At 48.2% G+C, this 25978-nt stretch overlaps 1 protein-coding gene across 1 annotated transcript; it reads left to right on the top strand.

Moving 5' to 3' along the window:
• Nucleotides 1-332: 332 nt before the first annotated feature.
• Nucleotides 333-17922, top strand: LOC115081543 (oocyte zinc finger protein XlCOF6-like). The gene is made up of 2 exons (XM_029585978.1): nt 333-388; nt 13992-17922. Exons 1-2 carry the CDS (start codon nt 355-357, stop codon nt 16250-16252), a joined length of 2295 nt encoding a protein of 764 aa, XP_029441838.1. The 5' UTR covers nt 333-354; the 3' UTR covers nt 16253-17922.
• Nucleotides 17923-25978: the final 8056 nt, after the last annotated feature.

The following is a 25978-nucleotide window of genomic DNA, read 5'->3' as shown; positions in this document are numbered from 1 at the left end:
ATTATAATGTGATTTATCCACACAATGACATTTCATATTCTGTGTCTCTGGTATTAGAGAATATTTTTCAGTTTGATTTGAAAACCCTGGGGTCTATGGAGGGAACTGATTCTAGGGACAACAAATCTGGCATTTCCTGGGGAAGAGGGGTCCTGGTATCCTCTTTTCCATGATAAAATGTTAGGAGAATAAATCAGGCTGAGATCTAATGCACCCTGAGCCCCTCCACGTGTCTCTGAGTGTTTCTGGTTTGTGTTTTAGGTGCCGGTGACGTTTGAGGACATTGCTGTCTCTTTCTCCCAGGAGGAGTGGGGGTATTTAGATGAAGGGCAGAAGGAGCTTTACAGGGAGGTGATGAAGGAGAATTATGAGACCCTCATCTCCCTAGGTAAAAATTGCATTATCTGCATGTTTAGCGGACTCTAGGACTGATTTACTGAAGGTCGTTTGTGACTTTCCTCCTGACTCCAGCTCCAGCATTGCTCTGTGTCTGAGCTGGCACCTGAGATTGGTTGTTTGTCTCTTTTCACGTGTACGGCCCCTTGTGAATCAGTCTAGGAATTTATCTCAGATGTGTTACGTGAGGCACCTGCTGGGGAGCATCCACAAAGTTTCTCAAGAGACTTAACTGAGCCCTCAGCAGCAGGCCCAGGACTACTGATCCCACCTGCCCGGTTACAGAACTGAATGGGCCAAATTTTAAAAGCGTTACTGGCACTAAAAGATGAATACGTGGCCGCATGTGAGCGACATGAATTTCAAAAGCTGCTAATTACTTGCTCGTGCTAAAAAAGGGGCGGGGCCAGCAGTGCAGTGTGTAAATCCGGCAGCCACTGCTCGTGGCACGCTGTTAGCTGCGTCTATTTCCTGTTTCTCCTGATGAGGTGTAAGTCTGCAGAAATCACTTTTTTAGGACTAACACAATAGGGTGAGGGGTCTTGCTCAACTGGGGGGAGTGCAGGATGAAGAACTGGAAGCATCTGGATGACCCCGAGAGAGACTGGGCAAGCTGGTAGGCTAATGGGTAAAACTGGGACTGGCTTTAACCTGAGCATGTTTTAAAATCCTGTTCCCTGTAAGCGTTAAAGCCGACAAATTCTTAAGGAAGAAATGTGCTTTACATCTGCTCGAGTACATATGCTAGGCCTATTTTACATCATACCCACGTACTTGTGCACGAGATTTAAAACTCTAGCGTATCTTTGCTCACTGGCTCCCACGTGCACGTACAGTCGCTTACATTCTTGTTTTACAATTAGCTGAACATGAACAGCAGTAACAAGAGGCCTGAGCTTGCTTCATGAATGTCATTACCCCATGCACTGATACAATAGGGAGGTTTCAGCTTGTCTGCATACTTCTAGCTGTCTCAGGGCCATTTTTCCCTTCTCTCCTACCTACGGATCCATTCTCCTTCCTCTTCCTAACACTAACCCTACCCAATCTCATTCCCCACTTCTGTCCATTGAGAACATCAGTTGCCTGTCAGCCTCCCATATTCTTCATATCCTCGGCCATTCTGTCTTCTGCCTTGTCCATTGCTTTACAAAGTTTTCTTCCTCTCATTAAGCCATCACCTTTCACGCTAAGAGAATCTTCCTGTCTTTACTGTCATCACACCGGCCCTTCTCTGGATAACTCAGTCCTGTCCCTCCATGGTAACTCTCTTCCTTTCCCTCCAAGCTTATCCTACCCCCACTCTCCTCCCTCTTCTCTCCCTCTCAGGTTTTATTTATGGAGTATTCGCTCTGTTTTCAGCAAGCTGCTTATATTCCTGACCTCTTATCTCTCATTCTCTCCATCTCTCGCTTCTGTGTTTATCCCGCTGTTATTTTTTATATTCTTTTTTTTTTTCAGAATAATTTTTTTATTGGCAGAAACACAACCAACCTGCCAAGTAAAAAACATAACGTGACAAAAAGCAATCCCACACAATGGGGGAACTACAACAAGAAGGCATATGATATTCCCAGATAACAGTAGCCGCCTAGGCCAGTAGATGCTCTCTGCCCTTATCTTATTTCTGAATTTACCACCCCTCCCCCCTCCTTCCCACCCTCATACACCACAACCATCCCACTCATACTTCAGTCACACCGGGCCCCCCCCCCCTTGCTCAGCCCCTTCCCCCCAGAGACCATATTGTCAATCCAATCATTAGTATACCCACTCTCCCGCAGACCGGCCTGGACTGAGGCCGGCAACAATAAGACACATTGAGTCCAACAAGCACCATACAGTTTGTCAATCTTTCGATGGCCTTTCAAAAAATCCAAACGTTCCATCTGCAAAACCAAGGCCATACGCTGGAACCACTCGACTGAAGTGGGGGCCGTCACGGGTTCCGCCCATCCGGACAGTATGGTGCGGCATGCCAGCATGGCCGCAATGCGTCCAAAGCGGTCTTTTCATCGGCTGACCTCGGCAGTGCAGGCTTGTGGGCTAGAGAGAAGAAACTTCCCCGTGATAGGCGGCGGCGCTCCAGTGCACGTAGAAATCACGCCCACCACCGTGGCCCAAAAAGAGTGGAGAGTAGGGCAAGAATACAGTCTATGCACCAAAGTGCCCTCCTCTTGGCCACATTTAATACAAAGAGGAGAATCAGTACTCCCCATCTTGAAGCGTCGCACATCGTCACAGTTTATCCGCTCAAGTATGCGAAACTGTACTTCGCGCAGTCCAATGTCCGGTAGCTGTCGGTGTACCGCTGCAAAACAGTTCACCAAATATTGCACGGTAATGGGTTCTCCAAATGTAGCAGTCCATTTTACCGCCAGCACATCCAATCGCGGGTTGAGACGCAGCGATCTGCCAAGCGTAGCCCAACCCGTTATGGTATTGGCAAGGTTAGCCGTGTCAAATATCTTGTTAGCATAGGAGCATTCCAAGCTCACCCTGTCCGATGTCCAGTGAAAGGAGGTCAAATAGTGCCTGGTTTGCAGATACGCAAAAAACTGATGAGTCGGTAGGCGATATGTGCGAGCCAAAGTAGCAAAGTCCAACAGTGTATGAGTGTCAGTGTCATAGAAATGAAAGGCAAACATCGCTCCATTAGACGCCCACTTATGAAACAAAGCCCCACAGTCCCGTCCCGGCAGAAATCCCACATTGCCAGTCAGGGGCAATAGTAGGGAAGCCACCCCAACCAAACCCCGCTGCCCCCGTAACCACCGCCAGGCCGCAATGCAAGGAGATAGCAAAACTCTAGGGTATGCAAGCCTGCGACGCTCCGTGGCACTGGACTGGATGAGACTCAGGGGCGACCAAGGGGCAGCCATACCAGATATAAGCCCCTGTGCACAGAATTTATAGTCCCCCCCGTAAGCCCATTCCCCTATGAAGCGCAGCTGGCATGCAGCGTTGTACAAACGAAAATCAGGCAGGCCACATCCCCCTTGATCTCGTGAGTAAGTCATAGTCAAATAACTAAGACGGGCTTTCCGTCCCCTCCAAAGAAAGTGCTGAATGGCCGCATACAACCCTTTTAAGTCCTTATCCCGCAACCAACAGGGAACCATAGACAGGACATATAATATCTTAGGGGCAATGATCATTTTGATGAGAGCGCAGCGACCAAATAGGGACAAGGGAAGCAGGGCCCAAGCCTCCAGCTGTGAGCGTATCCGCTCCAAGAGGCTAGTAACATTCAACTCATACAAATGCCTTAAATCCCTTGGAATCCAAATACCTAAATATTTCAGCCTATCTGGCGCCCATCGGAATGGAAAAGAGCCCACCCAGGAAGATTGCAGCTGGGGATTCAAGGCCAATGCCTCCGACTTCCCAAAATTAAAATGCAGACCCGCCCCCGCCGAAATTGGTCAAATAGATTAATAATGACGGGAACACTGGTTTGTGGCTTGCCAACGAAAAGCAAAATATCATCAGCAAAGAGAGCGGTATGAAGGGACTGTTGGCCCACACGCAGTCCCCAAATCTGAGGCTCCTCCCTCAACCGAATGGCCAATGGTTCCAGAGCTAAAACAAAAAGCAAGGGGGCACCCCTGCCGGACTCCACAATGCAAATCAAACGGGGAGGACACTGCCCCATTCAATAAAATAGTAGCACTGGGGTTGCTATAAAGAACCTCCGCCCACTGTACAAAAGCCCCCTCAAAGCCATACTGGCGCAGCACCCAAAAGAGAAAGTCCCATGACAATGAGTCGAAGGCCTTCTCCGCGTCAAGACTCAGAACAACCGCGTCAGCCCCAGCAGAATAACTGAGAGGCCATCAGGCGGCGCACATTCCGAACCCCGTGTCGACCCCGGACAAAACCAGTTTGATCGTCCTGAACGAGTTTAGGAAGAATCACATTAAGTCTAGCAGCCAGAATAGCTGCGAAGAGCTTAATATCTACATTTATCAAGGAGATGGGTCTATAGGACCCTACCTCCTCCGGGTCCTTACCTGGTTTTGGAAGAACAACTATAACCGAGTGATTGAGCGCAGGGGAGAGGGCCCCCTCCTCCAACAGTGCATTATAGAAAGCCACTAGTGGTGAAAGCAATTGGAATTTTAAGATTTTATAAAACTCGGAGCCGAACCCATCCGATCCCGCTGCCTTGCCCAACTGAAGAGAGTGGATAACCCGATGCACCTCCTGGTCCGTAATGGGAGTATTGAGAGCATTCAACTGATCGAGAGTCACCCTCAGCCATTCGATCGGTTGGAACAGAGCCTCCCGAACCAGCGGATCGCTGCAACGCTCCGCATACAATTGTCGGTAGTATTCGAGAAACCTAGCCTCAATATCCCCAGAGGACGTTCGACGTACGCCCCGGCTGTCTTTTTTTTTTTTAATTTATAATTTTTATTGCCATGACGAAACTACAAAACAATGTGGAAACAGGAAGTACAAGAACAAGGAGTACATGGCATGTTTACAATGATACAATGGGCACCCTCCCCCCCTCCCCCCCTCCCCCCCATCATGCTACTCAAACTTGTGTGAGAAAATATAGAAGTCCAATATAGAAGTCCAAGAAATCAGGCTTGCATTGAATATGAAGAGGCTGTCGGCAGATGCCCGGCATTACTGCGTGCATCCGTGCAGTCAGGAAGGATAGGAAAGTGGTGGCAGCGGGATCGCCCTCCACGAAATATAGGGATTCCATATGTGATAGAATTTAGCGAGACGGTGGCATTTAAATGCAGTCAAGCGATATAGAGTACACGTCTTGTCCAAACGTGACAGTATCTCAGTGGGCGTAGGCGGATGAGCCCTCTTCCAGGAGAATGCAATTTCCATAGCAGTTGACGTGCATACCAGCTGGATAAATGTCTGCGCCGGAGGTGGAAGATCCCCGTCTGGAAGATGAAGAAGGGCCTGAGCGGGTTGGAGAGCGATCGTCCGGCCCAGGATCTCAGAAACCATGTGCGAAACATAGGACCACACTTTCTGTATCAGAGCACAGTCCCACCACATGTGATAGAAAGTGCCTAGATGGCGGCAATTACGCCAGCAGTTGGGGTCGTGACTAGATGAGAAGCGGTGGAGACGCAGCGGGGTATAATGCCACCTATATAATAACTTGTAGTTAGCTTCTGATATCCGAGCAGAGACTAGGCCTCGTGACATGCGAAGGAAGACAATGTCCCATTCCTCATCAGATAAGGATCTGCCCAGATCCGCTTCCCATGCTCGCAGGTGCGCTGGTTTGGCCGTAGGGCGGGACGCCAGTAGCTTGTAGAGTTTAGAAACCAGACCCCTGATTAGCTGGGTAGAGGAGCAGTATCCTTCAAAAAGGGAGCGCCGTGTCGACAAGATCCCCTGGGATTGTAAATGAAGTAGAAAGTGGCGCACTTGCATATAGGGTAAGAATTCAGCACTGGAGAAGTGAAAAGTGTCCTGCAGTTGAGTAAAGGAACAGATTGCTCCTTGGTGGAGTACGTGGGAAATTGTGGAGATGCCTCTCGTCTTCCAAGTTGAATATGCGTGACGGGGAAGGCCCGGTGGAAAGAGCGTATTATGGAAGAGGGAGCTCTGTAAAAAGTAGAGATCCGAGCCCACCAACTGGCATTTCCACTGGCGCCATACGTTGAGAGTGTGGCGGGCGCAGAGGGTAAGAGTCAGTGGCGACCTCCAGGTGTTATTGGGTTGCCAAATCAGCGCCGACAACGGCATAGGAGATAGCCAAGCTTGCTCAAGTTGAACCCAGGGCTTGCCGTCGAGTGGGCGATGCCAGTCGATAAGAGGTCGTAGTTGGGCAGCCCCGTAGTACCAGAGTAGATTGGGGAGAGCTAAACCACCCTGCGCTTTGGACTGGTACAGAACCATTCGTGCCACGCGAGGGGGTCTGCTCCTCCACAAAAACCGTAGCAGCTTCCGTTGCCAGGTTTTCAGAATGTCCGGGCGGATCGGTATAGGTAATGTTTGGAAGAGATACAGGAAACGAGGTAGAACATTCATTTTGAGGGTGGCAATCCGCCCCAGCCATGTCAAGGGTTGAGAGTTCCAGCGGATAAAATCCTGATCAAGCTTTTGGATAAGGGGAGAATAATTAAGCTGAAATAAATTAGAGAGGTCTCGACCAATATTCACACCTAAATATTTCAATTTAGCAGTAGCCCATTTAAATGGATGGAGAGTTTGGAGAGTCTGAGCCAAATCCGGAGAGCAAGAAATGTTGAGAATTTCAGACTTATCCCAGTTTATCTTGAAACCAGAGACAATGCTGAAACAGGCCAGTTCGTCTTCAATTTCCTTTAAGGATTGCAGAGGATCACTGACGGTAAACATGATGTCGTCAGCAAATAGTGACAATTTATATTGATGAGAATTTAAGGAGTACCCTTGGACCCGGGGGTTATGTCTAATACGTATGGCCATGGGTTCGAGAAATATGGCAAACAGCAAGGGTGAAAGGGGACACCCCTGTCTGGTACCTCTCTGAACTAAGAAGGGATCTGAATAAGTACCATTGATTTTTAGACAGGCCGAGGGGGAGGAATAGAGAGCCTGAATCCAATTAAAGAAAAAAGGACCAAAGCCCATGCGAGTGAGGGTCCCAAACAGGAAAGGCCAATGGACCATGTCGAACGCCTTTTCGGCATCAATAGCTAAAAGAACATGAGCCTGGTCCTGTTTGGAGACGCCCCAAAGAATATCTATAATCTTGCGTACATTGTCGCAGGCCATCCGTCCAGGTATAAAGCCGGCTTGGTCCGGATGAATGATCTGGCCAATAAAACCATTCATGCGGTCGGCGAGAATTTTGGCTAATAGCTTGAGATCTAAATTGATCAGGGAGATGGGTCTGTATGAGGCACATAAGGTGGGATCTCGGCCCGGTTTCGCAATAATGGAAATACCAGCCTTGTTGGATTCAGGTAGTAGGGCTCCCCCTTCACGAAGGTGGTTAAAATGGTTCTGAAGGTGTGTGACCACCGCCGGACCATAAAGTTTGTAAAATTTAGCCGTGAGGCCGTCGGGGCCCGGAGCCTTTCCCACCGTGAGATGTTTGATAGCCTGGAGGATTTCAGGACTCGTAATTGGAGCATTAAGAAAGTCCCGCATAGCCGGGGTCAGGGAGGGGAGATCAATAGATTGCAAGTATTGTTCGATATCTGCACTCCGGATTTGAGTTTCAGCTGCATATAATTTTTTATAAAAATTAAGAAATTGGGCCGTGATATTTTTATTGGTAGTTTGCAAATGGCCCTGAGCATCCTTAATCTTAAGAATGTGATTTTGACAAGAGACTTTCTTTAGCTGGTGTGCTAACAATTTCCCAGCTTTGTTGCCCCCCTCAAAGTAACGTTGGCGAGTAATATTCATGGCGTGTGCTATACGGTCGACCTCTAGCCTATGCAGATCCTCCCGGGCTTTAGTGAGCTGAGCAAAAATCCTAGGAGAACCCTCACTGACATGGCGGGCAGTCAGTACAGCGATTCGGTCCCGAAGGGTGGAGCAGGCCACTTCTCTCTGCTTCCTGAGATAAGAGGTTCGGGAAATAAAGTGACCTCTGATGAAGGCTTTAAAGCTTTCCCAGAGGAGAACTGGGGATTGCACCGCGTGTGTATTGTCCTGGAAATAATCCAGAATAGTCTGTGTGGAGGACTGTATATATAGAGGGTCTTGTAGGATGGAGTCGTTTAATCTCCAAAAACGGGTGCCGTGATCGTCTCCCTGTAGTCTGAAAGTTAGACGTATGGGAGCATGGTCCAACCAGGAAATAATGCCCAGGTCAGTGTGTGTAACCGCATGATATAAGGATTTATCCAGGAGGATATGGTCAATACGGGAGTATGAGTCATGGGCTGGAGAATAGAAGGAGTAAGAACGAGAATGAGGGTACGTCACCCTCCAAGGGTCAATCAGTTCATGAGCCTCCATCAAATCTTTAAGAGCTCTGATATGAATCGGAGACGTGTGAGAGTGGCCTTTAGAGTTGTCTAGGGATGGGGATATAGTAACATTAAAGTCGCCTGCTAACACCAAGTGACCCACTGTATGTTGAATGAGTAAGGGGCATATGGTTTGGAAAAAAGTAGCCTGCTCCCGTGGTGGTGCATAGATGTTAACCAATGTAAAATCACAATCATGAATAGTAATACGTAACAATAGGTAGCGACCCCCAGGATCCTTAAGACAGAATTTACATTCGAATACAATATGAGAAGCAAATAATATGCCAACGCCAGTATATTTAGCATTTTTAGATGCCGGGGAATAGTATTGATGGTTAAATTGGTGGGACTTCATAAGGGATTCATATCGGGTCTTGAGGTGAGTCTCCTGTATAAAGACAACATCAGGTTTAGAAGAAGCTAATTCTCTGAAGAGCAGGGCTCGTTTTTGAGGCGAGTTCAAACCTTTTGTATTTACGGAGAGAAGGTTTAGATTCGCCATAATCAGAGATAAGAGGAACATAGCGCAGACTGTAGGCGCTCAAAATAAGAAGGCTGAAATGGAATACCATCAATGGTAACCCCCGCCAATACATAGAACAACACAATAAATGAGCACGGGCAGCTGAGGCTGTGTAGCAAGCGTAGCAATAAAACATATATAGTGAACACAAACAGCAAGCAATACCTGACATGAGACTGCACAATAAAGACATTTTGAGTAGCATGAGACCCCTGAGGACTAAAAAGGGTCCTCAAAACAGAGCAATCACCTGCCTTAACCTCCATGCAGGCGCTAAACACCCCCTGTGTGGGGGGGGATAACGACACAACCAGATTCTAAAAATGAAAAATAAAAACAAAAAAAAAAATGGTGGAGAGGAGTAACACCCTCTCCCGCTTCCGCTATTATAGCGGGACTCATAAGGTAAAACCAGAAATTAGCAGAATCAACACACCCATACAAACATGAAAAGATTGATGTGTGGACCCAGTATTACGCTGTTGGTAGAAAAAATACAGCTATGAAAAAGCGCAAAAGGAGAGCACTGAGGAACTGATAGCTTTAGATGATCCTACAGCATGCTCAGCAAAACGACTCTTTAGAAAGAGGCAGGAGCTTCAGGTTGGATCACGGCTGGGAGAGGGAACTCCCAGAGTGGCGACGGAGCCTACTATTGCGTTTTCCCACTCTCTGCCATGCTGGGACTGACAGCCGAGAAGAGCGATCTCCAGATGGCTTGGGCATGGTTGAAGAAGCGGCGAACCCACAGGAGGAAAGGTGGGGTACGGCTTCAGACGGATAAATATATTTATGAGTTGAGCCTTCCATATTGTATGACAAGCCGAAGGGGTGCAGCCATCGGTATTTTATGTTTTTGCTGCGTAGGAAGGTGGTGATTTCACGAAAAGACTGCCGGCTTTGCAGAGTGGCGGCGGAGAGGTCCGGGAAAATAAGGATGTCGTGGGTCTCCCAAGCCCGTGCGTTACGCGCCCGGGCCGCCTGCGCTACTTGTTCCTTGATATTGAAATCTGCAAAAGAGACAATGATGTCTCGGCTGCGATTTGGTTGCGGAGCTCTCAGGGCTCTGTGCGCCCGATCAAGTCGTATGTCTGAAGGAACGTAGTCGTCCGAGCGGTTTGACTCCCTTAATACATGAGAGCAGAATTTAATTATTAATTCCGTGCAGTTCTCGGGCCCCTCGGCCTCAGGAAATCCTCGGAATCGAAGATTATTGCGCCGCATGCGGTTTTCTAAGTCCGCTATCTTGGTAGTGAGGGCCTGGGTTTCGGAGCTCAAGGCAGCACAAGATTGTTTGTTGGCAGCGGTTATCTCGGCCTGGCCCTCCATGCGAGTGTCCATTTCATCCACCCTGCGCCCAAGGCCCGTAAGATCTTCTCTCATCTCCTCCATCCGTTCATACAGTTCCTTACGATAAGTTTTAATATCGGCACGGAGGAGGGAGAACCATTCGCGGAATTCCGCACGAGTGGGGTGAGTCGAGTCAAGAGCAGGCAGCGGCTCGCCGGAACTGCCGGCTAAGTCCGAGTCGGGAGAGCTCGGATCAGCGCCATCTTGATCCCCTACCTCGCGGTCAGGCATATCTGAGAAGGCCCGGGCTCCTTCTTTCGAAAAGGAGAAGCGCTGGAGGTCAATATTTTTCTTTTTGGCCGTCATGCTGGTTGTTAACGCCGCCAAAGCAGTACAATTAAAGCGCGTGCTGCCTCGGATGGGTGCGGATTCCGCTGCTTTTAGCGGGAGATAGTGGGAGCTCCCAAATTATGCGTCCATCTTGGTATGTGACGTCAGCGCCCCCCCCCCCCCGCCCCGGCTGTCTTTAATACTGACAATGGCCTTCCTCTGGCCCCTAGGTCGAGCCAAGTGGGCCAACAACCGACCGGCCCGATTGCCATATTTATAAAGTTGGTATTGATAGTATTTGAGTGATTTAGACGCCCTTTGATGGAGCAAAGAATTGAGCGTGGCTCGCGCCTGGTCAACTTGACCCTTAGCGTCCGGGGTCATATCAACCACGTGACGCTGTTGTGCCGTTTTAAGGACCTGAGTAAGACGGACTATTTCAGCGTTCCGTTGACGGTTCGTCTTGGCCACGTACGCAATGATTTCCCCACGCATCACCGCTTTCCCTGCCTCCCACAAGGTAGCCGCGGTAATATCCGGTGTAGAATTATGTGTGACATACTCCTTCCAACACCCTTGTAAGTGGTCCCGAAACTTCTCATCATGGTACAAGTCAGGGCGCATACGCCATGAGAATAGGGGCCTCTCTCCCATATCACTCCGCAGCAAGACAGACACTGGGGCATGATCAGAGATTGATCGTACACTGATGGACGCCTCCTCCACCCTGGCAAACCACTTATCGGACACCAGCAAGTAGTCCAAGCGGGAGTAAACCTGATGTGGGTTAGAATAGAATGTAAAATCAAGTTCACCAGGGTGAAGAACCCGCCACACATCTAACAGCTGAAGTTCGTCGCACAAAAATTGAACTCCCAATGAGCAGCCACGGGCTTCGGCCGGTTTGGGCGGCTTTCTATCCAGGAGATTATCCGCTACAACATTAAGGTCACCTCCAACCACCAACACATGATCCAAAAACTCAGTAAGCAAGCCCGCCAGGGACGAAAAAAATTCCTGAGAAAAAACATTGGGCCCATAAACATTACAAAAGGCTATCTTTTGGTGACCTAAAACCCCAGCTGCAATCACGTAGCGCCCCTCTTTATCATGACAAGTTCTAATGAGGCGAAAGGGCAGGTGCTTATGGATAAGGATGGCCACTCCCCTCTTACGAGAGGTGTAAGATGAATATATGCATTGACCCACCCACTACAGTTTGAGTTTAAGGTGTTCCGCATCATTCAAATGTGTTTCCTGAAGGAAAACGACTTGTGAATGCATGCGACTAAACATAGTTAATAACTTTTTCCGCTTAACCGGGGAGTGTATACCATCTACGTTCATGGTGGTAACTCTAACCTTCGCCATGGCGTGCTATGACCCGCACAAAGTTTATGTGAGCCCAACATGTGGGCTCTAGTAGCATACACCACCTCCCCCCATGGCCCCCCAGCCTAGACCACAAGGAGATATGAAAACCAACAAGAAAGTTGTGACACCCTGGTCCCTGGACCCGTCTCTCCCAACCCCCTACCTCCCCACCCCTCCTATCCACCCCCCCACACAGTGTCTCACCCCGAACCCACATGCACACCCACACACACACCCCCACGCATACCCAGAACCGCTCAAGGAGGTACAGAGGTATCTCACCCGCCAACTCCAGTGGGACAAGAATACCCCCCTCCGTCCCGCCCCCAGCCCCACGATGCCCCCATCCAACGTATAAAGTAAACAAGTTCAATGCAACAGAACACACTCTCAAACACCAAGTCAATTGAAACAAGTCCATGAGCCGAGTATCATCCATGGGTACTCAGGTCCCCAGCAAAGAAAAAAAAGGAGAATTTTTTGTTTTGTAAGCCCTGCCATGAAGTGAAATAAAAAGGAGAAAAACAAAAAGACTGGTGCACGGCGGAATAGAGCCAGTGATGATAGTCACTCCAACTGTAAGAGCCAGTCCATATTAACTTCAACCCCCCCTCCACGGAGTGGGGGCCAGCCAGCACACAACCGCAACGGTTGAAAAAGGATGTAGCTTGAATCCTGTGTGATCCCTAGCCCGCTCATTCCCCTGCTGCCCTAGGTAGGCCAGCGATGAATCCATCGGCTTCCTCCTTGGTGTTAAAAAAGAGGACTTTGTTATTATGATACACACGGAGTTTAGCAGGCTACAGCAGTCCAAATTTTATGCCCCTCTTATAGAGCTCCGAGCAAGCCAGCGTCATCAGTTTCCTTTCGAAGCAGTAGATGCTGAAAAGTCATTGAATAGTAAAATCCTGTGACTGTTATATTCCACAAGATCCTTTTGCTTGAAGGCTTGCAGCATTTTGGTCTTGTGATCCCAATTCAAGATCTTTGCCATCACCGGCCGGGGTCCCGCAAGGGCCCGACCCGGTGGACCCGCTCACATTTCAGCTCCCCTGGAGGCAAGTTCAGGCCTATTTGGGCAGGGAGCCAGTTCTCAACCCAGTCCAGGAGCGCGGTATCCTTTACCGCCTCCGGAAGCCCCACAATCTTAAGATTATTGCGACGCCCACGATCTTCCAGATCCTTCTACCTTATCTAGCAGCTCTCTTTGTTGTGTGCGCAGCTCAGCCACGTGGCGCTCGGCCACCGCCATCCGATCTCCATGATCGGAGAGAATTTGTTCCGCCTCATCAAGGCGCTTAGACTGGCCCTCCACAGCCGCCTTGAGGTCCTCCATCGTGGATTGGATACGTATCAACCGGGCATCCAGAGCCGCAGTCACACTTTGGGAGATCTACATCAGTGCATCTTCCGACACCGCTTCCAAAACTTTCGCGCCCGAGGGGGGGGAAGGGGCCGCCGCCATCTTGGGACAGCAAGGTCGTCGCACCGCAGCCTTGCGGAGGTTTCTCTGCCGCATCCCCCGCGCCTCCCACTCCGGTCAGGCCCGCTGCAGTCGTCCCAGGTAAGCTGGCGAAAGAATTTGGGGGCGTTCCGCCGCGATTTTTGGGGGCTTTTTCGCCGAGGCAGGGAGCGGGACTCCGGAGCTCAAAACCCGTGCTGCCGGCACCTCTACGTCATCGCCGGAAGTCCTATTTTTTATATTCTGTTACAGTTTTCATCTCCAACGCTTCCATGAGGTAATTCCAGGCATCCACCACATTTTCTATGAACAAAAAATATCTCCCCCCTTGGAACTTTATAACATGACCTTTGCTCTATAAATTATTTTCCATTCAAAAGAAGTTTACTTCTTGAGCATTATTACCTTTCAGGTATGTAAGTGTCTCTATCATATTTCCCCCTTTCTCCTCTCCTCTAGGTTATACATATTTAGGAGCTCATCTCATAAGGCTTTTGGTGCAAACCCCATTGTTAGATGTTTTTCATGGTCACCAGTGGTTGGTCAAAAATGTGCAGCTCTATCACTGTGCGACACTGCCAGAGCAGTGATTATAGGATCAGAAACCCAGATCCACTTGCATGGTCACTAATGCATGATTAATGTCTTCTTCTATCACCAGCAAGTGTTGAGGTCACACAGCACATAAAGGAGGAGAATCGAGAAGAATATCCTATGGAAGAAGGACTGATCCCAAGAGCATCAGGAACTGTCTTTGAAAATGTTTCACAGGGGACTGAGAGAAGAAACACAAGGATTAGTCAGCAGGAGTCAGAGAAGCAGAGAGACCCTGCAGGAGGCTCACAGGATGGAGTCACTGCATGTGAGATGGAGGTCAAAGTCATCCCTGAGCACCAGAGACATGTGAGCACAGAGAGCCCCTTCCTGAGCAATAACAGTGATCAAAATACTTCTGACCTTCACCAGAGGGAGGGGAAAGGGAAGAAATCCTTTCTGTGTGACTTCTGTGGTAAAAGTTTTGGTAAGGAATCGCATTTACTATTGCACCAGAAATCCCACCCCCTCCACACACTATTTCTTTGTAACAAATGTGGCAAAACCTTCAGGCAGAAGAAAAATCTAAAAGTGCACCTAAATATACATAAACCAGAGCTCCCCTTACCCTGCAGTAAAAGGAGGAAAAGTTTAATTAGTAAGTATAAACTAAAATTACAACGCACAATCCACACCGGAGCACGACCATTCTCATGCAGTAAAGGTGGAAAATATTTTTTAAGAAACAAAAACTTCACCCATCGCCAGCAACTCCACACTCAAAACAAACCGTTTACCTGCATGGAGTGTGGGAAAACCTTTACTCAAAAGAGTATGCTAATGTTGCACCACCGCATCCATACAGGTGAAAGACCATTCTCATGTAGTGAATGTAATAAAAGATTCACGGTGAAGGGCACCCTCACAAGTCACATGAGAAGCCACACCGGTGAGGGACTATTCTCATGTACTGAATGTAATAAAAGCTTCCCTGTGAAGAGTGCCCTCACAAGTCACATGAGAATCCACACAGGGGAGCGACCATTCTCATGTACTGAATGTAATAAAAGATTCACTTTGAAGGGTGACCTCACAAAACACATGAGAGTTCACACAGGGGAGCGACCATTCTCATGTACTGAATGTAATAAAAGCTTCCCTGTGAAGAGTGCCCTCACAAGTCACATGAGAATCCACACAGGGGAGCGACCATTCTCATGTACTGAATGTAATAAAAGCTTCCCTGTGAAGAGTGCCCTCCCACGTCACATGAGAATCCACACAGGTGAGCAACCATTCTCATGTACTGAATGTAATAAAAGATTCAGTGTGAAGAGTGCCCTCACAAAACACATAAGAATCCACACAGGGGAGCGACCATTCTCATGTACTGAATGTAATAAAAGATTCATTGAGAAGGGTGCCCTCAAAAGTCACATGAGAATCCACACAGGTGAGCGACCATTCTCATGTACTGAATGTAATAAAAGATTCATTTTGAAGCGTGACCTCACAGGTCACATGAGAGTTCACACAGGGGAGCAACCATTCTCATGTACTGAATGTAATAAAAGATTCACTTTGAAGAGTGGCCTCACAGGTCACATGAGAATCCACACAGGGGAGCAACCATTCTCATGTACTGAATGTAATAAAAGATTCAGTGTGAAGAGTAATCTCACAAGTCACATGAGAATCCACACAGGTGAGCAACCATTCTCATGTACTGAATGTAATAAAAGCTTCCATGTGAAGAGTGCCCTCACCGGTCACATGAGAATCCACACAGGTGAGCGACCATTCTCATGTACTGAATGTAATAAAAGATTCAGTGTGAAGAGTACCCTCACAAGTCACATGAGAATCCACACAGGTGAGCAACCATTCTCATGTACTGAATGCAATAAAAGATTCATTGAGAAGAGTGCCCTCACAAGTCACATGAGAATCCACACAGGGGAGCGACCATTCTCATGTACTGAATGTAATAAAAGATTCACTTTGAAGGGTGACCTCACAAAACACATGAGAGTTCACACAGGGGAGCGACCATTCTCATGTACTGAATGTAATAAAAGATTCATTTTGAAGGGTGCCCTCACAAGACACATGAGAATCCACACAGGTGAGCAACCATTCTCATGTACTGAATGTAATAAAAGATTCATTGAGAAGAGTACCCTCACAGGTCACATGAGAATCCACACAGGTGAGCGACCATTCTCATGTACTGAATGTAATAAAAGATTCATTGAGAAGAGTGCCCTCACAGGTCACATGAGAATCCACACAGGGGAGCAACCATTCTCATGTACTGAATGTAATAAAAGATTCAGTGTGAAGAATACCCTCAAACATCACATGAGAATCCACAAGGGAGAGAAATGACTGCAGAAAAATACCAAACGGCCCATCCACTCTTCCTAGCAAGCTCTCACACTTATTTTCCCATACTTATCTGTTTCACCGATTGCCATATTCAGGGCCCTTGTTGGTAACTGCTTGATTCCAATTTCCTGCCACTCCCTTTGCCATTGATGCAGAGAGTAATGTTGGAATTGCATCAGTACCATTGATGCAGAGAGTAATGGTGGATTTGCCTCAGTACCGTTAATTCAGAGAGTAATGTTGGAGTTGCAAACTATGTAATATATGTCCGGTGACGCTTTCAGGCCTTCCCCCCTTCCCTCCCAGTTTATTAAGGAGTGAAGTGGGAGAGAATTCCCTATCCCCCTACCTACACTTCTTCCCTCTACCCGTCTCCTCTCCCCCCCACCCCTAAACCTAATCTACCTTTCCCTAAATTTTATTTTATTACTTCCTGCTCTTCCAGGGCACAGGAGAGGCCATTGTCTTGTACTGAGTGTGAGTAAAGCTTCATTAGTAACTATATACTAATCTCACACCAGAAAATCCACACAGGAGAGAGACCATTGTCTTTTACTGAGTGTGAGAAAACCTTCATTAGTAAATATATACTAATCTCACACCAGAAAATCCACACTGGAGAGAGACCACTGTCTTGTACCGAGTGTGATAAAACCTTCATTAATAACTATATACTAATCTCCCACCAGAAAATCCACACAGGAGAGAGACCACTGTCTTGTACCGAGTATGATAAAACCTTCATTAATAACTATATACTAATCTCCCACCAGAATATCCATACAGGAGAGAGATCATTCTCATGTAATGAATGTGGAAAATGTACATTAGGGAGTCTGAGCTCTCACGACACCAGAAAGTCCACACTGGAGTCCTGAGTGGAGGAAAACCTTCCTTGCTAAGTTTACATTAATCTTGCACAGGAAAGTTTAAACAGATGAGACCTTTTTCATATAATGAGTGTAATAAAACATTCTCACAGAAGACACATGAAAATCCACGCAGGGGAGACATGAGATCATCCTCAATAAATCCTGGCATACAAATGAGGTTCATTCTGATAAAGCTCTGCACAAACAAACACATATGGAGACCCTGCCCCGAGAGAGACCATTCTCATGCAATAAATGTAGAAGATGCTTCATAAGGAACGCTCGCCTCTCACCATGCCTGAAAATGCACACAGGTGACACGTGATGACTTAACAAATGATGCAATCAAAGACCAAGAAACTGTGCCAGAAGGATACTGTTTGAATTATACTGAGTGCCACGTGTCTGATGCATCGAGACGCTCCCTGTGCATAGAACTCCCCATGGACTCCAGCAGGAAATTCCCTTTCACACAATGCGAGTGCTAAGGGGGCATTAGCAGTGAATTGGGGAGACTAATATCAGACTTAGTCAGGGCCACTTTCACCCAGCAGTCTCCTCCATCTCTCCTGCCCCATTAATCTTTTTTTTTTTTTTTGTTTAAGCAATTTTTTATTGGCAACCAAGAAGAACATATACAACAGGTATAACATTAAAAGTTAATAGGCACACTGATAAATCCAGTTTTCTACAGTACAGGAGAGCGATACATGTAGTACTGATTGTAACAAAGAGTCACCAAAGTTTTAATAAGATTGAGGAAAGAAATATCCCCACCCATCCCGTTATCCCACCCCCCACCCACCCACATGGTCATATTCGCTACTATCGTGAAGTAAGGAAGCCAGTGGTACCTCAGCAAGGATTTCAGCAGAGAAGGAGAGAACAAAAGTGATCAAAAGAGGACAAACAAGGGCATAAGAGGACAGGAGAGGTCAGACTACAGCGGTGCTCGGTTAGGAGACACCGCTGGACAGACCTGTGACAGAGATCGGAAGGGACCACGTACCCCTGATGTAGGGAAGGTGTATCAATAACCCACATGTGTATACTTGATGCGTTACCTAAATGAGAGCACAGAAAAAGGCTCTATCAGGCAAGCAAGGATTTAAGGCGTGGGTGATGAGCAAACCTCACCCTGAGTCTGTAACCAAGCACTATATGGTTCCCAAACTTTGTGAAAAGCTCCAATTCGATCCCGATGCACAGCTGTCAACCGACCCAGGTGGTAGTATGAATGTATGCGTTTATGGACATGTGCCAAGGAGGGAGCGTGATCCCTCTTCCAATGTAATGCGATCTCTGCCCGTGTTGTAATAAAGACTTGTAAAAGTAAATGCTGTGTGTGTTTGGGAGTGTCGTCGTCAGGGAGACCAAGCAAGGCATGACAGGGACGAATCCGAGGGGGAGCAGGTAAAAGCCGACTCACCCAGTCTATAACCTGCGACCAACAGTCCTTGACCCTCGGGCAATCCCACCTGATGTGATAATAAGTGCCCTTGTCACCACATCCCCTCCAAAAAACATCAGGGATCGATGGTACAAATTTATGGAGGGCCTCAGGTGTTCTGTGCCACCGATATATCAGCTTATAGCAATTTTCCTGGAGACCAGCTGAGATAGATCATTTAGCAGCGGCTAAGTATATTTTTTCCCAGTCTGCGTCTTCTTGTGGAACCTGATGGTCTGCCTCCCATAGTGTTCTATGTCGTTGTACCCCTTATCGGCGACCACTAATAAGAGCGTATATTTTGGATATAACTCCTTGAATGGAAGAGGCATTCTTGCAGTACGTTTCAAATAGGGTGTTCCTCGTTCGCAGTGTACCCTCCCGCAGCCCCTTACAGACAAAATGGGAGACTTTAGCATACAAAAGGAAGTCCATGCTGTCTAGGGCATATTTATCACATAACTGGTCCTTGGTCAGCAGGGCCTCCTGTTGGAACACATGTCCCACCCTGAATATTCCAGCTTTCTCCCATAGATATTGTGACCTGGTATGTTCATGACCCCCAACAGTAAGGTGTGTGAAAATATGCGTCATCAAAGAATAGGGTTCAGTACCCACCATAGTGGTATGCCACCGCCGCCACACCCTCAGCGTTGTGCGTAGTGCGAACGGGATAGTCAAGGTCTTAGACCACCGTGCTGGAGGTTGCCAAGGGAGCGCATCTATGGGAAAGGAACCGATCTGGGCCTGCTCCAGTCGTACCCACTGGGGTCTATCGTGGGTGCTATGTATTGCTACTAGTGCACGCAATTGCGCTGCGCAGTAAAACCATTCCAGATTGGGAAGGTGAAGACCCCCCCTAGCCTTGGGTTGATACAATGTGGCCCTCACAATCCTTGGCGGACGTCTACGCCAGATAAAACTGCATAAAAGCTGTTGCCATTGCTTGAGCTGCTGGGAGGGAATACAAATAGGTATAGTGGTGAAGAAGTATAAAAAACGTGGGAGTATATTCATTTTAACAATAGCCAACCTTCCCAACCAGGAATGAGCATTGTCCATCCACTGGTCTAAATTACCGCCAATGTTCTTGGTAAGCGGGCGGTAGTTCAAGTCATAAAGCTGTTTATTATGCGATCCTATTCGAACCCCCAAATACTTAAGAGAGGAAGGGGCCCATTTAAAGGGAAAACGTTGTTGTAGCTCGGTGGCTAACTGAGGAGGCAGTGTCAAATTAAGTATCTCTGATTTGTCAAAATTGATTTTCATCCCCGATACCGCTGTAAACTTATCTAATTCCCCTAGAAGCCCTTCCAGCGACCGGTCTGGGTCGGTGAGGGTAAACATGATGTCATCAGCGAAAAGAGAAATCTTAAAATGGTCATTCCTCACCTGCACCCCGTGAATTGCTGCAGCCCCCCTAATCCTTATTGCAAAGGGTTCTAGAAATAATGCGAAAAGCAAAGGAGAAAGTGGGCAGCCTTGCCTGGTCCCTCTCTTGATTGGAAAAGGGTTCCCATAGCTACCATTAACTTTCACCCTGGCTGCCGGGTTCTCGTAAAGTTTACATAGCAGAGAAATAAAGGGCGACCCAAACCCCATCGCCCGCAGCGACTGGAATAAGAACTCCCAATGGACAAGATCGAAAGCTTTTTCAGCGTCCAGTGCTAAAAGCACTGAGGGCAAGTTATGCCTGTGAACTATGTCTACTATGTCAACTATCCTGCGGACATTATCGGCCGCTAAGCGCCCCGGTACGAAGCCCACCTGATCATTATGTACTAAACCAGGAAGAACCCCATTTAAGCGTGCTGCCAGTACCCTGGCCAGGATCTTAAGATCGAGGTTAATTAAAGATATCGGCCTGTAGGAGCTGCATTTGGTGGGGTCCCGGCCAGGTTTTGCCAGTATGGTAATACCCGCAGTGTTGGCATCTGTGGTTAAAGAGGAACCCGTCAGTAGGGAATTAAATGCAAGGGTTAATGGGTCCACTATAAGCGGTGCAAATCTGCGGTAAAACTGACCCGTGAAGCCATCCATGCCAGGGGCCTTGCCGGGTTTCAGCTTCTTAATAGCCGCCAAAACTTCCCCAGGTTCAATGGGCCTGTCTAAAAATTCCTTTTGCATGGGAGTAAGTTGTGGTAATGACACCTCCGAGAGATAATCTAGTATAGCTTCGGGAGAAATAGCCTCGTCCTTACTATATATAATTGGGAATAGAAATCAGTAAAGGCAAGCCGAATTTCTTCCTCAGAGGTAACTATCTGTCCAGTTTGATTATACACCTTGGCCACAACTGTTTTAGCTTGCGCTGCCCTGAGGCGCCTGGCTAAGTATCTCCCGGCTTTATTGCCCCCCTCAAAGTGTTGTTGTTTAAGCCTAGTCAGATAATGACTAATAGCAGTATCCTCAAGGGCCCGAAGCTGATCCCGGACTGCTAAGATCTTCTGGTATAACCCCGCAGACTTCGTAGCGCTATGACGCTGTGTAAGGTTAGCTAACTCGCACAGTAACCTCCGCCGTTGAGCGTCCCGTGCTTTGTTACAGTACGCAGCCCTTGCAAGGCAGGTTCCCCTTAGCACAGCCTTTGCACATTCCCATACGGTAAGAGGGGAGATACCCACTGTCTGATTGTTCCGAAAGTAATCTTTCAATTGGTCCTCCACCTTAACCCAGAAGGACCGGTCCTTAAGAAGGCAATCGTTAAGTCTCCAGGAACGGAATCCCAGACCTGCGTCCCCCAATCTGCACGTCAGCCACACAGGAGCATGGTCCGACCAGGTGATGTTCTCTATGTCTGCAGTTTGGGTCCGGGGTCGCAGGGAAGAGGAGATAAAAAAAATAATCAATCCTCGTATAAGAGTCGTGCGGGCACGAATAAAATGTGTAGGACCTGGAGTGGGCATGGCTAACCCTCCATATATCCACAAGGCCCCGCTTACTCAAGAAGGCACGCAACTCTCTTCTCCCTCCAGAGTGGGAGCAACGACCGGAACTGGAGTCCGTCGCCGGGTCCATCACTAGATTAACGTCCCCACCCACTATCAACTCCCCATCCGCATGTTGAAGTAACAACGTGTGAAGGCGGTGGATAAAAGGCTCCTGGTGAGTGTTGGGGAAATACACATTTAGCAAAGTAATGATTTTTTTGTCTGCTTTAAGTTTAACCAGAAGGAACCTGCCTTGCGGGTCCCGCTCAACCGAGAGCAGCTCGTGAACGAAAGAAGAGGATAGGAGTATCCCCACCCCCCCATATCTAAGGCTTGCAGTACTAGCTGCCCAGAAAGCAGTTGGATATTGTGAAAAAACCAACAGCCTTTCATGATGTTTCTGGATATGGGTTTCCTGAACAAACACTATCCCCGCTGCTTGTCTCTGCATTTCCCTTTTAAACAATAAACGCTTCCGTGGCGTATTTAGGCCCTTAGCATTTAAGGAGAACAATTTAGTGGCCATTTAGCACATGTAAAAGTGTCCCTCACTCCGTCCGCCCCCGAACAGCCCATAATCCCCCCTCTCAATGAGCTGTAGCCTGAGAATCCTTCCCCGATATAGGGATCCAGCAATTGTGTCCATCACTTCAGCTAGACAAAAGAGCATATTATTGACCATGGCCCCACAATATCCTATAAGATCCCAGAATCCTCCATGGGATCCCCTGCTCCAGTGGACCTGCTGTATCAATCACGGAGCCCGACCCGCCTCACCCTCCCCCCTCCCCCCCCGAGCACTCGCTTATAATCCTATACAGGATAAGCTAGAACAATATTTAACCCCTTCACAATGAACCTGTAAGAAGTGGCATCCCAGCAAACTTTATATAACTAACACCAGTCAGCAAAAACCAACAATGAAAAACCTCATGATCTTAAGTCCTGAACCAGAACCCTTTCAGGTCTCCAACATCTGTGAAGCTGGACCCTCAAGATCCACGCAGTATCTCAGTGGGCATGTGAGTCCATGTGGCTTCAACCCTGGTCCACGTGTGGTACATGGCCCTCCTCTGGCTGACGTCGAAGCCTTTTGCCCCCTTTTCCGGCTCGCTGCCACCGAGGTGCCGTGTCCCTGGCAGGGGTCTTATCCATCGGTTTGAGGGGTTGAAAGGTAATGGGCAGCTGGGCCTTGTGAAAAGCTGCAGTGGCCTCCGCGATGTTTGTAATCCTATGGGTTATCCCCTGAACCTGAAAGGCCAATCCGAAAGGGAAAGTCCAGCGGTATCTGATGTCCTTCTCCATGAGAGCTGTAGTAACTTCCCTGAGCTCAAACCTTTTCTTTAGCGTGATTGGTGCAAAATCCTGGTAAATAGAAATATGAAGATTGCGCCACTGGATATCCTTCATTTGGCGGGAGAGTGTATAAATACGCTCCTTCAACGTAAAACTGGTGAAACACAGGACAATGTCCCTTGGCTTTTGGTCTCTGCGGGGTCCCAGGGCGCGATGTGCCCGCTCGAATTGCACTGCAGAGGGTGTACTCTCGTGGTCAGATGTGCCTTCACCTCCTTGAAGCAAAATGTCTTTACAAATCAGGGCTGCCGTGCCTGCCACATCCGCAAACGCCGGATCCTCTGGAACCCCCCCGGATCCTTAAATTATTTCGTCTGCTCCGGTTTTCTAAATCTTCAACTTTAGCTTGAAGAGCTTCTATGCCGGTTGCAGAAATGTCATGCCGGGCAATCAGGGAGTTGATCGCGTCTCCATGGCCGTCTATCCGGGTCTCCGTTTCGTCCACGCGGCGTCCCACAGCTGCCAGGTCTTCTTTTATTTCAGCCATAGACGCCATGAGGTCGGATCTGTGCTGCTTTAAATCCGCCCGCAGGTCGATGAACCACTGGCGGGCCTCCTCCCGGGTGAGAAGAGAAGCTAGGCTCGCCGCTCCGGATCCCTCCGAATTGCAAGGCCCTAAGCCTGAGTCTGCCGTTTCTGCCTGTGCTGAACTCGGCAGGTCGGTGCCATCTTGAGCGAGCTCCGCGGCGGCCTTACCATAAGAAAATTGTCGGAGGTCCGTTGGATTTTTCTTGGATGTCATTGTGAACGGAACGGTACTCTCCCCGACGGGGTTCTGGTCTGAAATTGCTGGGATCCGCTGCGAAAAACGGCTGTCTATCGGGGTTTTTAGGCTCGGGGAGGGAGGAGCAGAGCCGACACACGTCCTCTCACATGAGCTGCAAACAGCGCCCCCCGGTATTTTTAATTTCTGGGGGAATCACGTACCACATCTCTCACAGATACTGCGTCCTCTGTATGCACTGTGTAAAAAGAAACGTGTATTTCAATGGTCGGCAGAGGTGCAGCGAGTCTGTGGTATTTTTAATTTCTGGGGGAATCATGTACCGCATCTCTCACAGATACTGCGTCATCTGTATGCACTGTGTAAAAAGAAACGTGTATTTCAATGGTCGGCAGAGGTGCAGCGAGTCTGTGGTATTTTTAATTTCTGGGGGAATCATGTACCGCATCTCTCACAGATACTGCGTTCTCTGTATGCACTGTGTAAAAAGAAACGTGTATTTCAATGGTCAGCGGAGGTGCAGCGAGTCTGTGGTATTTTTAATTTCTGGGGGAATCACGTACCGCATCTCTCACAGATACTGCGTCCTCTGCATGCACTGTGTAAAAAGAAATGTGTATTCCAATGGACAGAGGGGGAATCGTGTGCCACATCTCTCACAGATACTGTGTCCACTGTATGCACTGTGTAAAAAGAAATGTGTATTTCAATGGTCAGCGGAGGTACAGCGAGTCTGTGGTATTTTTAATTTCTGGGGGAATCACGTACCACATCTCTACAGAAACTGCGTCCTCTGTACGCACTGTGTAAAAAGAAATGTGTATTTCAATGGTCAGTGGAGGTGCAGCGAGTCTGTGGTATTTTTAATTTCTGGGGGAATCACGTACCACATCTCTCACAGATACTGCGTCCTCTGTATGCACTGTGTAAAAAGAAACGTGTATTTCAATGGTCAGCGGAGGTGCAGCGAGTCTGTGGTATTTTTAATTTCTGGGGGAATCATGTACCGCATCTCTCACAGATAGGGGCGGATTTTAAGAGCCCTGCTCGCCTAAATCCGCACAAATCCGGGCGGATTTTGGCGAGCAGGGCCCTGCGCGCCGGTGAGCCTATGTTACATAGGCCTACCGGCGCGCGCAGAGCCCCGGGACTCGCGTAAGTCCCGGGGTTTTCTGAGGGGGGCATGTCGGGAGCGTTTCGGGGGCGGGCCGGGGGGCGTGGTTACGGCCAGGGGCGGTCCGGGGGCGTGGCTGCGCCCTTCAGACCCACCCCCAGGTTGCGTCCCGGCGCGCTAGCGGTCCGCTGGCGCGCGGGGAGACGTAAATCCCCCGACAAAGGTAAGGGGGGGGTTTAGACAGGGCCGGGCGGGTGAGTTAGGTAGAGGAAGGGAGGGGAAGGTGAGGGGAGGGCGTTAGGGAATTCCCTCCGAGGCCGCTCCGATTTCGGAGCGGCCTCGGAGGGAACCGGGGTAGGCTGCGCGGCTCGGCGCGCGCCGGCTATACGAAATCGATAGCCTTGCGCGCACCGATCCAGGATTTAGCGGATACGCGCGGCTACGCGCGTATCTACTAAAATCCCGCGTACTTTTGCTTGCGCCTGACGCGCCAGCAAAAGTACGCCAATTCGCACGGTTTGAAAATCTACCCCATACTGCGTCCTCTGTATGCCTTGTGTAAAAAGAAATGTGTATTTCAATGGTCTGGACTGATTTTGGTACGTACAGGGAACCAGGGGGGTTTGGGGAAACTCTAGACCAGTGAGTCTGAATTCAATGCTGGTATAACTCATGGAACGTTTTCTAAAGAACAAAATCACAGAACATATAGAAAAACATGGTTTAATGGGACACAGCCAGCATGGTGAGCTGATGGATGTATTTTTTTGGATTTTCAGATTGTTTGATAAGTGCCAATGAGAGAAAACTGTAAAGTCATGGGATATGAGGTAATGTCCGGTTGTGGATTGCAAACTGTGTAAAAGAAAGGAAACAGGGAGTAGGACTAAATGGTCTTTTTTTCTCAGTGGAGAGCCCCAGGGATCTGTTCTGTGACCATTCCTTTTTAATATATTTATAAATGACCTGGAAATGGGAACAATGAGTGTGAAGTCATCAAATTTGCAGACAACACTAAATTATTCCAAGTTGTTATATCACAAGCAGATTATAAAAAATTGTAGGAGGACCTTGTGAGACTGGAAGGCATCCAAATGACTGATGAAATTTAATGTGGACATGTACCAAGTCACGCCCATGGGGAAAAGTATCCCACACTGTAGTTGCAAGATGTTAGCTTCCATATATAAGGTGTTTTCAACCAGGAAAATGTTCTGGGTATTATAGTGGACAATACTTTGAAATCCTTGGCTCAGTGTGTGGTGGCAGACAAAAAATCA

Source organism: Rhinatrema bivittatum, unplaced genomic scaffold (genome assembly GCF_901001135.1).
Source record: "Rhinatrema bivittatum unplaced genomic scaffold, aRhiBiv1.1, whole genome shotgun sequence".
NCBI lineage: Eukaryota > Metazoa > Chordata > Amphibia > Gymnophiona > Rhinatrematidae > Rhinatrema > Rhinatrema bivittatum.
This window is presented reverse-complemented; position numbering and strand designations above follow the sequence as displayed.

Excerpts from the sequence above, each read along its gene's own strand:
- LOC115081543 (XM_029585978.1), top strand. The coding sequence starts at position 355 with ATGAAGGAGAATTATGAGACCCTCATCTCCCTAG. Across the intron at positions 389-13,991 it reads TGAGACCCTCATCTCCCTAG|CAAGTGTTGAGGTCACACAG; the intron begins GTAAAAATTGCA and ends TTCTATCACCAG.